Source organism: Coffea eugenioides, chromosome 6, assembly GCF_003713205.1.
Source record: "Coffea eugenioides isolate CCC68of chromosome 6, Ceug_1.0, whole genome shotgun sequence".
NCBI classification, from domain to species: domain Eukaryota; kingdom Viridiplantae; phylum Streptophyta; class Magnoliopsida; order Gentianales; family Rubiaceae; genus Coffea; species Coffea eugenioides.
The window spans coordinates 20,493,513-20,510,042 of record NC_040040.1 but is presented as its reverse complement, the minus strand read 5'-3'; the positions used below and the strand labels follow the sequence as shown (position 1 = coordinate 20,510,042).

At 34.8% G+C, this 16,530-nt stretch overlaps 1 protein-coding gene and 1 long non-coding RNA gene across 2 annotated transcripts; both read right to left on the bottom strand.

Annotated features, from left to right (window-relative positions):
- Positions 1 to 1,954, bottom strand: LOC113776018. The gene is made up of 2 exons (XR_003468962.1): positions 1,826 to 1,954; positions 1 to 262 (listed from the first exon to the last, which is right to left on the bottom strand). It is a non-coding gene; the product is annotated as an uncharacterized LOC113776018 (long non-coding RNA).
- Positions 1,955 to 9,227: 7,273 nt separating this feature from the next.
- Positions 9,228 to 12,101, bottom strand: LOC113773804 (probable leucine-rich repeat receptor-like protein kinase At1g35710). Its single transcript, XM_027318412.1, has 2 exons — positions 9,845 to 12,101; positions 9,228 to 9,628 (listed from the first exon to the last, which is right to left on the bottom strand). The coding sequence occupies exons 1-2, from the start codon at positions 12,099 to 12,101 to the stop codon at positions 9,228 to 9,230; spliced, it is 2,658 nt and encodes an 885-aa protein (XP_027174213.1).
- Between the last annotated feature and the right edge of the window lie 4,429 nt (positions 12,102 to 16,530).

Sequence of the window (16,530 nt, the reverse complement as noted above, 5' to 3'; positions counted from 1 at the left end):
TACCTGCGCACAGAATAAGATATAAATGTTAAACCACAATTAACATAAGAGCAATATCATAGTTATCCAACTTGCATGTCCAATTGTCTAAATATTAGAATTAAAAAAAAAACAATATAAGTCTAGAAAACACTCAAAAGGTCCAAACAAATCCAATTTCTGAGGTTTCTATAATCTTCTTCGTCATTCTGGGACAACAAAGCTTCAAAAATAAGTCATCTTGACAAGTCGTCATCACCATCCAAGACCATTATATGAATCACTGGCAAGTGACAAAAGTATAAAATTCATATTAATATCATCACACCAATTGATACAAATCTTAAAAATAAAAATAAAAGAGTTCAAACAATTCTATACCAATTACAATTTGAATATTTAATGCCAATCATCATCTTCATCATCATTAAAAAAGTTTCGAAGCTGAAATATTTCTAAATCAACATCTTCTGCTTCATCTTCATTATCTAAAAAATTAGCATATTTAATTATATACACATTCAACTAGATATGATAAATAAATTACAATTTCAGCTTTTACAATAACAGGGGATCTTCTTAGACAAATTAAAAACACAGGTCAGGTGACATATTCTTTTATCTGATTTTTCCAAACAAGTTGCAGATCCAGTTCAACTAACTGAACAATCTCATATGCACTTTCTCAAGGTGAAAAGAACCAGCCCTTGTGGAGAACATGGGAGTGGGACTTTGTTGTCTAGATATACATAAAGCTAAGGTTAGTTGGCCTGGACGCCCTTGGTACAAGGACAGGGTGACCTTCACTTCTGGCTACTGACCATTAGATAACTACAAAGAGCTCAGCTTATATATGTTAGGACAAGTAGACACACGGATACCATTACATCAAAAGAATTAGACAAATTTGTGAATCTCTTTGTTTTCAACCTCTTAAATAATAAGAGCAATAATTGCATTGCATAAGAACAATACACAACAACATCACCTTAAACTCCAGACAGTAAAAGCAATCTCTAATTCTTAAAAATAAACTCTATTGAATACAAATGAAGGGATTCCAGTGGTACACATCCATATTCATTCCTAGCTCACAAGAATTTCCAGCAAAAAGAGATGCACTGCTTAGTAATATCAAGAGGTTGATCCTGTGATGACTGCCTTCATGCAAGAGGACACTGACAAAACACGCCCGAAGGGAAAGCCAAAGAGAATCGAAGTTGAAAGAAAAATTAAGAACCCTGACTGAGTACAGGAACTAGACCTCGTAAAAAATCAACAGGCAATAATACTGATCATGGTCAACAAATAAGTAATCATCTTTTCTTCGTTTTCTTTCTGTTGCTGATCATAATCAAGAAAACCAATCATTTCTTTATGTAGTTATTCACATTTTGCATGCATGCAATCATCCAATGACAAAACCTTCGTGCTCCAGGCTCCAGCACTCTCTGTTTTTACCCGTATCAAAACTCATAAAGAATTTCTTTTAGATAACAAAAACCCATAATATGACCATCATATCCAATTTTACGGTTCTTCTGCTCGAAGAATCGTATTCCACAGATCATGAAACATCCTCAAGAACTAGCTAGTCTCGAGATTATTCTAATAAACTGAAACAGAGAACAAAACTACCCAACTAATAAAAATTCCACCACTATTTTCCTCCATAAATTCCAACAATTTCCCGGCAAGATAATCTGGCAACTTATTTTTTGGGTAGTAGTGTAAAAATTTCAAAAAAAACCCAGAAAAATAAGTACAGCAAGATCAGAAATATACTAACAAAATTAAAAAAAAAATTGATGATATGTATACAGAGGGCCGAGGGGATCAAGTTTACTTGCTTCGTGCTTCCTTCGTGCTGATTGCTATGGATCAAGTTTGGAGTTTGGACTGAGAAGCCGAGAAGGAAATAGAGACGGCAACTCGGCAACGACGGCAACTCGGCAAGAGCAGCCAAGCTGGAAGACTGAAGAGGCGAAGATTGGAGTGAAGAATAGACTGAAGACTAGGTTTAGATGTTTAGTCCTTAATTTCGGTCAAAATTCAGTCAATTTTGTGAAAAATTAAAAAACCCCGGTTTACGATTCGACCCGAGTTTAACAATTTGAACGATTTTTTACAGGTTTGATCAGTCTCAGAACCAAGTTAACACAAGTTATGAATCGGACCGGACACATCCGATCCGGATTTAAAAACATTACCTTTAACTAATTCAGTTACCAATCATGTGCTCTTATTCTAACTAACAGACTAACTCAAACAACACCATTTCACTCATACATTCAATTGACCCTAATCTAGCCCAAAACGTCACCGTTCCAGACCTTATATTCTTTTGGTTTAATTCTTCTATCCTGACAAAATTGAAAGTTCTGATAATAGTTGGTGATATTTATGTAAGCGGTTGTACATTTTTTACCGCGATTAACCGGGTTTGGTTTTGACTTTTGCTTTGACTAGGTTGAAAATGTTCTCTCAGGTAGGTTACAGTCACCTTTTTCTTTTTCTTTCTTTCTTTCCTTTTTTTATTTTTGATTTTGTATGAATGAAATTCGCGCCCCTCAAGCAAAAAAAATAAAAAAAAAATACACATAGTTTCCCTTAATTATTTGTGTTTTTAATTGAAGAAATTTTCAAAGGATTTTCAATAAAGAAATTGGCGCCCCAATGAAAAAGATTAAAAAATACACTAAACACGTAAAATCTGTAGATATTTTTTTTTATCTTTTGACCTTTTGATTTACATTTATAGTGCATGGATATTGTTCCAGTCTTGGAGCTTGGACTCCGCTTTGCATCAAAACGTAGTCCATCACATCACAATGCTCGATCACGCTGTCAAAATTTGTCGATCAAGTCCAAAACATTGGTGATCCAAGCCCAAATGTGGAACTTGTGGGATGACAATCTAAGCCTTTTTCTCCTTAGCAGTCACTTGGCCCCATACCCCGTCCCTAAGAATTCCTTTGGCATTCATTTATCTCTAAGCACTCGCGGTTCAATCTCCAACAGACCCTCTAAAATTGTTGGTTATTTTAATGGAATTTACTCAATTCAGTTTCTCGCGTTGTTGGAATAGGGGGGTCAAATCCTGTGTCGCTTAAAGTTGCAGTCACATCAATCGCATAAATATGGTGCTGACACGTTTTAGTAGTCACATGCTTGTACCTTCAACTTCTAATCACAATCACGCGAATCTTTTTATCCCTAATCATGTGACACAATTATATTTAAAAAATCAATTTGAAACCGTGATTTATGCGACAGGCAATCTAATCCCTCGATTAGGTATAAACTTGACGTACTAAATTTCTAAGCGCGCTTAAATTAGCTATTTGTATTGTAAAACAAAATTTACATTATTTTATAACGACATAGAATGAAAGTTGGATGAATTTAGTGTAGATGAGAGGTAATGTACATTTGTTTATACTAGATAATTGATGTGCTCGGGCTTCAACCTCCAATAATCCCTTCAAAATCCTCGGTTATCATTAACCGAATTCAACTTCTCGCATTGCTGGAATAGGCATAAACTTGATGCTCTCAGTTTACATGCGAAAGATATTTTGATAGACTTCTATACAGGAAGCTTAGTTAGTAGACATGTTATTCATAATTTTAACACCGGTCTCATGCATTTCTTATCGATTTCTGACAGATTTTGAAAAGAGTTAGTAATATAACAGCCATAATTCAGTGTCCGAGAAAGGGAGAAACAGATGAAAATCATATGCAGCTCCTTAAATAATTAGCGATTCCGGTGCCAGAGTTGGTCAACGAAAGAGTATAGCAACAAAAACTGTCATTCTTCCTTCCTCTGCTCCTAGAAAAGGAAGGAAATTGAAACGCATGCAGCAACCTCGTACATGACTCAAAAGATAGTTTACGTCCTGAAATGGTCAACAAGCCACCATAACATTTGTTGTAGTCTTACCTGAGTCACGTAGCTGTTGCCGCCACCGGAGATGGAGGTCTTCGTTGGTGATCTCTCCCTTCTTTTCTACTCTCTGTGTCCTTGATCGAAATACAAAAGACAGAGACTTTCATAGTACCTTTTAGAGGGGTGGGGGAGGGAAGACTCGAAGAATTTTACATCGCTAGAATCTGACCTTGGATCAATCCCTTCGCCGGAGATGGAAGTCATTGTTGGTGACCTCTCTGTCTCCTTAATCGTTCTTTCATCGAAGTAGCTAGAAAAAAGCTCCACATATAAAAGTTTGATTAAAAGAAAATAACTTCAGTAACTCGCTGGGGTAAGTTGTTTTCCTTCCTTTTGAAGGAAAATTTTTTCCCCAGCAAATATTCTTCCCACTTAATTAAAAGCCAAACAGTGGAAAATGTCGAAAATGTTTTTTGGAAAACATTTTACATCCAAACAAACACACCCCAAGTCCAATAAATTTGGTTATTCAAGCCCAAATGTTGAACTTATGTATGGGTGGCAATGATCTCCCACCTCCGCCCCATTGTCAAATAACTCCCTCGGTTCCTCGCCCCGTTTCCCCTGCAGTCTCTTACGAGGGAAAGAAATCAACTTATCTTAAATATTTACTTATAATAACACAATTGTAAATAACGTTAAATAGGATAAAAAAAGCTATTAAGATGGAAACAAAACACAACAAGTCAAATTACATTCCCGTATTCAATAAATTCAGTCGAATTGATTTCTCATATTCAACAAACTGAAAACATTTAACAATAAATCCAACTTTTCTTTTCATTAACCTAGTTCAACAATTTTAAAACATTTGCTTATCATCAACCTCGAGAGACAAAGAGTAAAATAGTACCTAAAATTGTATTATATATATATATATATATTAATTGTATACGGAGGACGGAGCGGGTGTATGTTGCCCCACCCCCCATCCAATTTTAAGGCAAGTGAAAATTTTGTGCCCCTGCCCCCGCCCCATTTTTACCCCCGTGCACATGCCCGGTTGCCACTCTTAAACTTATGCGATGTTGGTCAAACCCCGTCTCTAAGAATTCCTTCGACACTTTTTTCAAAAAAAAAAAAAAAAAAAGAACTCCTTTGACATTTGTATCCAAAAATGAATAATAAATAATCTGTTAACATTCATTTATCTCTAAGCACTCGTGGTTCAATATCACCCATCCCCTCCAAATTATAAATAAGGAATCTTAATGGATTGGGTCGTCATGTGGCAAAGTATGATTGAACTCCGGGAGCACATGGATCAGCAGTCAACCCTACTCAACTGCTTCTGCTTTGGAACTTCTCATCATAATAGATCAATCAACTGACTGAAAAGCAATCGTGCCAAGAGAATTAATGCTCTTAATCTTAAGTAATTAATGCTGGGTAGAGAAAAAAAAAATGAAGTAATTAGCTAGCACAAAGTAAATCAATACTTGATACTACTCGACGTGACATTTTGTATCTGGGAAATTCTGTATATAACAATTGGTGTCTAAATTGTGACATTCATTTCACTTTTAATACAATTGCCTTCTAGATGTTTTTCTTTAGTCGATATTTCTAATTGGTTGCAAAATTGCATGAGCCATAATCTAGCTAGCTGCTGCTCCCCAAATATATCCATCCCGGATCTGAGCCTTGCAAGTTGAATTATGTCATGTTCAAATCAGTTGATATAATTCCGATAAATTTTAGTAAAAATTCGTATAATGCAAGCGTAAATTTAAATTTGTCAAGTCATACAAATTAATTGATGTACGAGTCACGATTATACTAAAAGTATAAGTGTTTACACTACTAAATTTAATAAAAATTATATGAATCGATTTGAACTATACAGAACTCAACATGTGAGTCAGAGTCCATCTCCAATATCTTATGATCTTGTAGTCGGCGAAATTAAAGAGTGTACTTAGACTGGTCTAAAACAATGGGGAATTGTTTTCTTCTGCGTGTATTTTGGTGTAAATCGATGCCCCGACTCTTTGCTTTGTGGATGAACGTTGTAACCATGCAAGGATACTAATCTACTGTTTTTGAATCAACGACCAGGTTTTTCCTTTTGCTTTTCTCTTTTTTTCTAATAATCTCATTTAGTCTAACCTCTAAATTAAAGCTTCAGGTTTCTATACGATGGTGATTTGCAGGAGCAAAGAATATATATGCATAGTGTTCTAAAGTCAAAACAAATTCCGGCTACTTAGATTGACAAGAAAACACAGGTAGACAATTTAAAAATTAACTGATCGATAGAAACTTTGCCTTTTGCTGGCACTAAATTGACAGTTTCAGTGAAGTCAATCGATATATTAGTATTGTTAAGGGCATAAATTAGAAAGTAAACACCTTTATAATAATTAAAAGGATCAAAAGGCAGTGCTCATTCTTAAAGGCGTGATTTTGTGAAGATACAAGAAGGTTTGTCCAGATTGACCAAATTTTTTGAAAAATTTGACATGTTTTTAATTCTTATCACATTTTTATCAAGTCACAAACAAAAAATGTTAAAGTATTATTTGAAAAAAAAAATCAATAATCTTCTATATGGACTTTCATCGAATGGTGTAAATAGACATTTGGGATTTTCTGGAAGCGTGGGGTGCCATTTGGAATTAATTCAAAATCTTCTATAGTGATTTTCATCTTTCTTACTCAAGTCACTGTCCTGTATTGATAGGGTGTTAATTGTTGGTTATTTTATTATTAATTTTCCCTTTGTCCCTGCCAAATATTGTTTTAATTATTAATATTTACTTATATTTGGTTATATATGGTACCTGGACTTAATTTCAGGAAATGGAGTAGAAAACTACAAAAAAGTTGAATTTCTTTTAATTTTTTTCCTTTCCCTCTTATATTTACCATGCGTATTATTGTCATGGAAAAAAAACTATACATAGCCTAGAAGTTTCTTTCTGAATCATATTATAGTAGTTTTACAGAGGTACAAAATTTGGCTTCTCCTGTTTGGACAAATTGCTCAACCCCTTGTATTTTTGCGTAATATGACATTGCCTCCTTTAAGTTTCAAAATACTCACACAATCTCCTACGACATCATGTACAATGGAAAATGGATGGAAAGCATCTTCGTTTACGATGATTGACCGAGACGTGTTTTGAAAGTATGTTTGACAATAAAATTGTAATATCCACTTAACTCCTTTATAGTTTTGCATAAATATTCACTTAATTTGCTCTAATTTCGTATTTATCTACACAATCCTCTTATAATTTTATGAAAAGTGATTAGACCCTTATTCAATTTAGTGCTTGAAATAAGGACGATATTATCATTATAGCTAACATGTTATGAAGGCTATTTTTCATCAAACTCCCCCTTTACATAAAATCATAAGGAGGTTATTTGGATATTTTAAAACATTAGAGGGATCATATGGCATTATGCAAATGCACAAGAGGGTAGTCAGTAATTTATCCTTCTTGACTTCTTAACTGTTTCTTTAACTGGACTGCATCTTGTATGTTGAAAGACTTTTAATAATATTGTGGATGAAAACATACATAAGAATTATATACTAAGAATTGTAAAGCTAATTCAAAGGCTAATTGTGGTGGCTTTTGGTATGAATAACTAATTCAAAGGCTAATTGCATGAAATTATCAAATTATACATATGATAATGCACCAATTATAATCAAAACCATGACACTCGAATTAAGAAAGAAAATTAATTGACATCTAAGACAAAATGTTTTAAGAAGAAATATCTTTTATTATCTAAGTATGTGAAAAAAACTATCTTTAATATCCTACCTTAGTTGATATGACCTACAGCTCGATATCTAAATCTTTAATGTATGACTTCTAATAAAAATGAAGTTCAGTTCTTTTGATTGTTAAGTCTTAACATACTTGGTGGGATTATGGTATAAATATTTAATTAAAGTAGTTGATGCAATTATATTTCACAGATGTAAGTTACAAAATAAGTAACATTGACCCATAAAACAAATTGAAAACTACAATCCTTAAACAAGTAGACAACCATGTTCAGGAATGAAAAAGAATGCATAATTAGGACTAAAAGAAAAGTTTGTTGCAGGATTTTTTTTTTTTAAAACTGCATGTGGAATCACCTACCTTTGATTTAGCAAGAGAAAAATGCATCAGTTTTACTAAAGAATATCATTTCTTCAATCATACATTCATTTGAGAAGTTGTTAAAATCACAATAAATTTTTGAACTCACAAAATTATTTCTACGAATACTGTTTATTGTTTTCTAATACTAAAAAGGTCAAAGGAAGACGGGATCTAACTTAACTTGCTATTAGCCTTCTAATGTGTTTCTATAATTCCATTAATGCACATATAACTTTCTATACCAAAATCTTTGCTTCGGAACATATAGTTAGCTACGAAAAGAAAAACCGAATTAGCTAACTACATAATAATCGAAGTTGGTTTCCACTCGAAGGTTTAATTTGTTGTAAATTGTTTTCAAGTTGAGAATCTTGTTCTTTTATCAGTATTGAAGAAGATGACATTGTTTTCATCTTATCAACAGTTGAAGAGAAATGTCGTTAATGCAATTGTTTATGAACTGAGGCCAAATCCTTCAGATCACAAGTGAGTATATAATATGGTTTTTTAAATGTCTAACTCTTGAGGTTCTTTTCAATCTTTCCTTTTTTAAGTATCGAAAGCATCTGTACAATGATAAACTAACTCATGTTTCTTTGAAGTCTTGTAGTTCGATCTCAAGTTACTAATGTGGCCTTGGTACACATATGGGATAACAGTATCATCAACCATCTGTAAAGCACCCAATTGTGAAAACCCAACCAATAATTCTTTTTTCCAACCATTCTGGAAACAACGCAAATATCCACTCCACTCCAACCAAACGGCCTCCTACACATATCAACTCCCTGTTTTCCTTGGATTCTATGGGTACTTGTGCGCTCCAGAATTTCTTTAATAGTACAACGTTTTCTTAGGCTATTATACACTTTAGCTTAAAAGTCCAGGAAGCAATAAGGTATCACCAGCATTTTCCTTAAAAAAAAAAAAAACGGAATCACCAGCGTTTTCCTCAATTGATGAACTACCGGGAATCCAAGCACTTGTTCATTAATTAGTACACTTTATTTTCATTAGCACACTAATTGGTAGTATGTAGCAATCTAAGTGCTTGGTCAAGTTTGTATTTTGCAAAGCACGATCTTATTCTGTTTCCTACCAGATGTCAAAGTTGTTTAGGTAAAAACATGGACAGAAAAATTGGATGATGGCAGAGATATCCACTTGGAATTCATTTGTGGTGCTTAAACCACTTGTCCATCTGTGTAGGTTTGGTCAGGCAGTGAAAGTACTGGTGGACTGACAAGCTGATTCACAGCAATGGTGTGCAAAGGCCTAGTTGATTCTCGCCTGCCCACTTCAAATCGGTTCACCACTTGCTGCATTGTTGGTCGACATTTCGGGTTTGCATTGATGCAATCCAGGGCTAACGCTGTTGCGACAACCACATTTCGAACCACCAAAGGGTTAGTCGGAGGGGGCAGACGGGCATCAAGAAGATCCTTCAGCATTATTGGTTCATTGGGTTGTGATGAAAAGGAGGAAAGGAATTCTTGTGGATGCTTTCCAAACAGCGTTTCCAGCACCACAACGCCAAAGCTATACACATCGGACTTTTCAGTGACCACCAAGGTATAGGCCAGCTCTGCATTGACAAGTAAGTATATATTTGGATAAAAATAAAGTTAATCTCAACTGGGACAACTCTAGGCTTACTATTCCAAAAAAAAATAATAATCGTTTCAGTTGGAAGAATTTTTTTCTTTTCTGTCCTTGAAAGTTAAGCCTAATATGTGCATCAAGAAAACATGAAAAACAAGGTGAAAAGAAGAAAGTGATCTAGGATAACAAGGTAACCTACCTGGGGCCATGTAACCAAAGGTGCCTGCAATGACTGTTTGATTTGATGAATCAAGTTCCAAAATCCTCGCAGTTCCAAAGTCAGAAAGAGTTGCTTCGAGCTGTGAATTCAAAAGAATGTTGTTGCTTGATACATCCCTGTGAATGATTGGCGGATCACAATCGTGATGCAAGTAGGACAACGCACTGGCAATGCCCTTGATCAAATTCACTCTTTTAATCCAGTCCAGCTCCATAGCTTCAGTTTCATCTCTCAAGATACAAAACAAGCTTCCTCTGTCCATATACTCATAAATCAGAAACATGCATCGCTTGTGCAGACAGAATCCGAAGAGCTTTACAATGTTCCTGTGCCTGATTTTAGATAGCATGTCGGCTTCATTCCTAAAGCTCTTGTCAAAATTTGGATTCTCGCCTTCCAAACGGTTAAGCTTTTTCAAAGCCACTACTTTCCCACTTGGCAACCGTGCTCTGTATACAGAGCCATACCCCCCTGTCCCGATGCAATAACTGACATCAAAATCGTTTGTTGCTTTAATTATGTCTTCATAAGCCATATGTCCATCATAGTTCCATATTCTGAAAATGTCTCCATGTTTATTGTTCATCAGCTCAACTTCCACTTTCTTGACTTTGGTTCTGTGGAAGATATAAAGCACTAATCCGCCAATTAATGAGAACACCAAGAAGGGCACGCCAAGACCTATGATGTAGTATGGGGGGTGATGTCTGTGATTTTTCATAACACAAGGAGAAATGCCACAAAGAGTGGAAGGGCAACGCAAGTCTGGATTGCCGGCAAAATTTTCTGAACCAAACTGATTGACAAGCTCACACGGAAGCTCACCTTCCAAAGCATTATAGGACAGGTCGACGTTGCCCAGTCGCAGAAGAGACGAGGGGACAGTGCCAGAGAGAATATTGTGGGAAAGATTGAAATACAAAAAGTACACCTCGGATTTAAGAATGTGATCCCCAAATTGGGTAAGAATTGAGCCAGTAAGTTGGTTTGAGGAAAGATCTAGAAATCTTAGAGAATATATATCGGAAAGTTGAAGGGGTATGGAACCACTTATTTGGTTAGAAGAGAGGTCCAAAGAAAACAGAGTATTTAGATTGCCAAGGGTCGGAGGGATTTGTCCAGTCAGCCGGTTGGACCCAAGGACAAGAAATTTCAAAATTTTTAAATTTCCTATTTCAGAGGGAATTGAACCATAAATAAGATTCAAGTGAATGTCTAATTGGGAAAGATTTGTCAAATTAAAAAGAGCTGAAGGAATTGTCCCATTGAAGTGGTTACTGCTGAGGTTAAGGGAGTCAAGGTTGGATAATTGTCCAAGAGTTGGAGGGATACTGCCAGAAAATCTACTGTTACTCAAGTCTAATTCAACTAAATTCTTCAAATTTCCTATTTCTTTTGGGAGAAATCCTCCCATTGAGGGATTTGAGTGAATGTATAGTCGGGAAAGATTTGTCAAATTAAAAAGAGCTGAAGGAATCGTTCCATTGAAATGGTTATTGCTGAGGTCAAGGGAGTCAAGGTTGGACAATTGTCCAAAAGTTTGAGGGATGCTGCCAGAAAATCTACTGTTACTCAAGTCTAATTTAGTTAAACTCTTCAAATTTCCTATTTCTTCTGGGAGAAATCCTCCAATTTTGGGATTCGAGTGAATGTCTAGCCAAAAAAGATTTGTCAAATTAAAAAGAGTTGAAGGAATTATCCCACTGAAGTGGTTATTGCTGAGGTCCAGGAATTCTAGATTGGACAATTGGCCAAGAGTGGGTGGGATGGGACCAAAAAAGGAATTGTAGCTCAAGTTTAGAGTAACCAAATTTGTCAAGTTTGCGATGGAGGAGGGAATAAAGCCCTCGATAAAATTATTCGACAAAGTGAGATAGGTGAGATTGGAGAGTGCACCTATTTGATGTGGGATGGCTCCGTGAAGTCCATTTCCAATGAGATCTAGACTAACCAGGTTCGGAAAAGAAGAGAAGCTGAAATTTGTCAACTCATCTAGAATTCCGTAGTTTCGAAGTAGTATGTCGGTAACACTACCAGCATCGTTGCAAATGATACCATACCAATAGCAATGGGCAGAGACGTTTGTTGCAGTAGTAGTGTCTCCCCACCAGCCACTCTTGCGCAGTGCTTCAGCTTCCAATAAATTCACAGCAGACTCCTTTGCTGCTCCTGCAATTGCTACTGGTGCGATAGGCAGTATCATGAGAAGAACAAATCCGCTGCATACAACATCCATCGATGCTCTATTACCATGAAAGACCGCAATTAAGATAAGATAGATGAAATGTAAGCGCCCGCCCTGATTAAGTAGTCTGGATTGAAAGACTCGCACTTAAAATGCAGTGCAGTCAGCACTCAGCAGTGTTTGTGGCCTTCCGCATTTGAATGGTACGCTGTGTGGAATTTCTCGTGAAAATGCCACGCAATTGGCTATATTGACCGTTCTTATTGGGAAGGAAAAGAATTATAGTTAGAATTGGACTCTTAACAAGTGGCATACGGTTCTACTAAATTGAACTTCAACTGAATTGGCAGCCTTTGTCAAAAGCGGTTCAATCAGAAGGAAATTACTCACAACCCTTAAAAAAATTTTAAAAACACACCCCATCATCTTCACATGGTTCTCCAATCTAATTATTGCTCTTTGTGCTAAAGAGAAAATTATAAATTCTAAGGACAGATTTCCATTTTAAAAAAAATCTAATTGTAGCTCAGATATATAAGGCTTAGTCTGTGAGTTTAGCAGATTAAAAAAAAAGAAAGAAGAACGGACAATTTAAGTTATGATAAAAAGGAAAAGAAGTACTAGAACTTCTTTCGTTTTTGTTGTTTGAGATTAGCGAGAAAGGGAGCAAATTAGTAATGTTTCGGTCCTAAAAGTACATTTTGCTGCCAGTAATTCAATACCTTTTTAGTATCTCTTTTGCCTTCTATGGGCAATCAAATTCATGACATTTGCGTACATGTGAACACTAAGACATTTGAGTTTAAGCTGTAATGATCCTTCTTTTGCATTTCTATAGATTTAGTTAAAATGTGCAACACGAAATACAACATTTGATGATATAGTAATAATTGGTACAATGTGTAGACCAGCACAATCTTCATATTTTGTCAATGATTCTTTTGTTGATAAAATTTAGACACCAATTTTGAAATTTTAATTGCATGGTTATTCGTTTAACAGGTACAGATGCGAAATTCAATTTTAACTAAACTGGTAAATTTTACCCAAATTCAACAAAAGCGGTACAGTTAAAAGGAAATTACTCGCAAGGGTCTAAGTATTTTGGAGGTCATGGCAGGGAAAGGCTCATTGACTCTTAAGGGCAATATACAGTCATCCTTAATACAGTCATTCTTGAGAGTGCAACTCCTTTAAATTATCCAAAGGGCAATACACATTTCACGCCCTTGTGGTTTAGCGCTTTTTCAAATAACTCTCTTGCAGTTTGAAAAATTATATATGACTCACTCATAATTTGAATTAAACTGTCAAAGTTACAGAATTTGCATTCTATAATGGAGTCAACTAAAATGTCAAAAGTACCCTTTTGTGAAGTTGGAAATTATTAATTAATCTCAGAGGGGTTATGTATATATTTTGAAAACTATAAGGAGTTATATAGTAAAATATAAAAATTATAAGGGGTTATATAATAAAATATAAAATCATAAAGGGTTAAAGTGCCATACATATTAAGTTTATATATTTTGGTCAATTCAACCACTTTAGTTTTTAAACAAGAATATTCTTGATATTTCCTTGGCTTCTGTTACAGAAGATCATTTTCGTTACTTTGACAATTTAGTTTAAATTATGAGGAGGTTATGTATATCTTTTAAAACTACTGAGAGAGTTATATGAAAAATTATTAAACCACGTAGAGGTAAAGTGTATTTTACCCTTATCGGAAAGAAAAGGAAAAACAAAGCCTGGTCAAGAAACAAAAAAGCCTTCCCCGTGTTTAAGTCCCGCAGAAAAGTCTTCTAAGAAATTTTGCACAACAATTGCAGTGAACTTGACTCTCAAATGTGAAATCAAATCAAGGCCGGAAAGAACACGTTACAAGCCTCCCTTGGTCCCCTAAGACGCAGATTGGAAAGACCTTGACTTAGATTTTAAATGCAGACCTTTAAACTCACGCTACCTCAGAAAGAATTTGACGGGAATTAGCTGAAATATCAATGTCACTGTTACTTAAGCACTAAAACAAATAATGGGCATAAAATCATAAAGGAATTATATGAATAAATGTAAAAATCACTCGAGAATTAAGTGAATATTCATGCAAAGTATTGATGATTTAGTGGACATTATCATTTCATCACACATATTTGTTGAGGGCATCTAGTTCAATTGCCGTTACTAATGGTGTTTTCCATCCCTTTTTCACTTTATATAGAACTGCAAGAGAATTATGTGGAAATTTTAAAATTTTAAGAGGTCACGTGGTAATATATAAAATTACAAGGGGGTTATATGTAATTTATCCTAAAAATAATTATCAAAATTCCAAGATCCTAAATAAGAAGCCAAGAAGGATAAATTATTGACTACCCTCTTGTGCATTTGCATAATACCATATGATCCAAATGAGGTTTTAAAATATCCACATAACCATGTGAAGGGGAAGTTTGATGAAAAATAGTCTTCATAACATGTTAGATATAATGATAATATTGTCCTTATTTCAAGCACTAAATTGAATAAGGGTCTAATAACTTTTCATAAAATTATAAGAGGATTGTGTAGATAAATACGAAACTAGAGCAGATTAAGTGAATATATATTTATACAAAACTATAGAGGAGTTAAGTGGATTTTATAATTTTATTATCAAACATACTTTCGAAACACCACGTCTCGGTCAATCATCGTAAACGAAGATGCTTTCAATCCATTTTTCATTGTACATAATGTCATAGGAGATTATGTAAGTATTTTCAAATTTTAAAGGAGGTCATGTCATATTACGCAAAAATACAAGGGATTGAGCAATTTGCCCAAATAGGAGAAGCCAAATTTTGTACATCTGTAAAACTACTATAATATGATTCAGAGAGAAACTTCTAGGCTATGTATAGTTTTTTTCCATGAAAATAAAATGCACTGTAAACGTAAGAGGGAAAGGAAAAAATTAAAAGAAATTCCACCTTTTCACTATCTAAGAAACTTTTACCATCAATGGACTTAAAACAAATAAGCTATATCTTTGTTGAACTATTTGTACTTGAAGTTGGGGCTCTATCTGAGAAGTTGCACACAAGACCCGAGTGAAAGACCGACTTTGATTCTCGAAAGCAGAATGAGATCAAAGGCCGAAAAAGACAGTTTTGCGAGTGTTCCAAATTACAATGCGTAATAAAATGTCCATGTCGGTTAATAGATTCGAAGGACCTTGACTTGATTGTAAATGCAAGACTTTAAATCCAAGCTAACACAGGCTACTTGATTCATGCAATTGACCTGAAATGGTATAGAAGGAATTAGCCACCTCATTTAGTAAAAAAGAGTAAATTCCTCAGCCGACTCCTAAAGCGATCCATCACTTTTATACACTTTTAACCCCCAAATTATATTATATGTTATTTAAACCCTTAGACAAGTTAGTTTAAGTTTTTGGCCATTCTATCAACTTTTGCTATTTGACCTGACAGAATGGAGGGGCAAAGGGGCGAAATTATCCGTTCACATATTTGAGCAGGAGAATACACTTCTAAGCCGCCCAACATATATATTATATACTACTCATATTTAGAGAGTTGTAAACGAGTCAACTCGAGAGTCGAGTATCTCATGTTTAAATTCTGTTTGTTAAGCTATTCGAACAAAACTCATGTTCATTCGATAATATTCGAAATCCAAATCTGTGTTGGTGTTCGATTCGTTAAGGAAAATCCTAGTTAGAATTCGACTCGTTTAATATAACCGAGCCGTTCACAAACAATGAAACACATGTTTGCGATCAATTAAGTATAGAATTAGGAATATAATATTAACCATAAATTTTGTAAAATGACAATTAGGTCCATGTTCATGAATGAACTCGTGTTCATTCGATTACTTATCAAGCCAAAATATTTGTTCGAATTCGACTCATATAAAATTTCAAATGAGTCTAAACGGGCCAAGCTAATGAACAGTTCAGTTCGTTTAACAGCTCTACTTATATTTCTTTTCTTCTCATGAGACTGTCAAAACAATGTCAAAGAAAGTGCTAGTACTTTCTCTCCTTTTTCTTGTTCCTTTTTCGCTGCTAAATTCACAAACTAAGCCTTGTATGCTAAAATTTACTGTTAATCTCATTTTTAAAATTTGCCCTTGGATTTTCCCTTTAGCACAAAAGAGGACACCCATTGGATTTGTAAAGCATATGAGGATGATGGAGAATGTTCTTAAATAAGAAAAAGGTTATGAATAATTTCTGTTTAACTGTACCACTTTTTCTTAAATCATGGCAAAGGTTACCAATTTATTTGAATTTCGATTGGGTAGAATTGTATACGTATCTGATAAAAGTCCTTTTCTAAAAAAATATGTCAGTTCAAAGAACCCTGTTTGGATTGCCATTTTCTGCCAGAAAATTACACCGTTTTCCGTGATCACATTTCCCTAATACCTTTTTCTCTCACATACATCAAATCGCTACAGTAATTTTTCC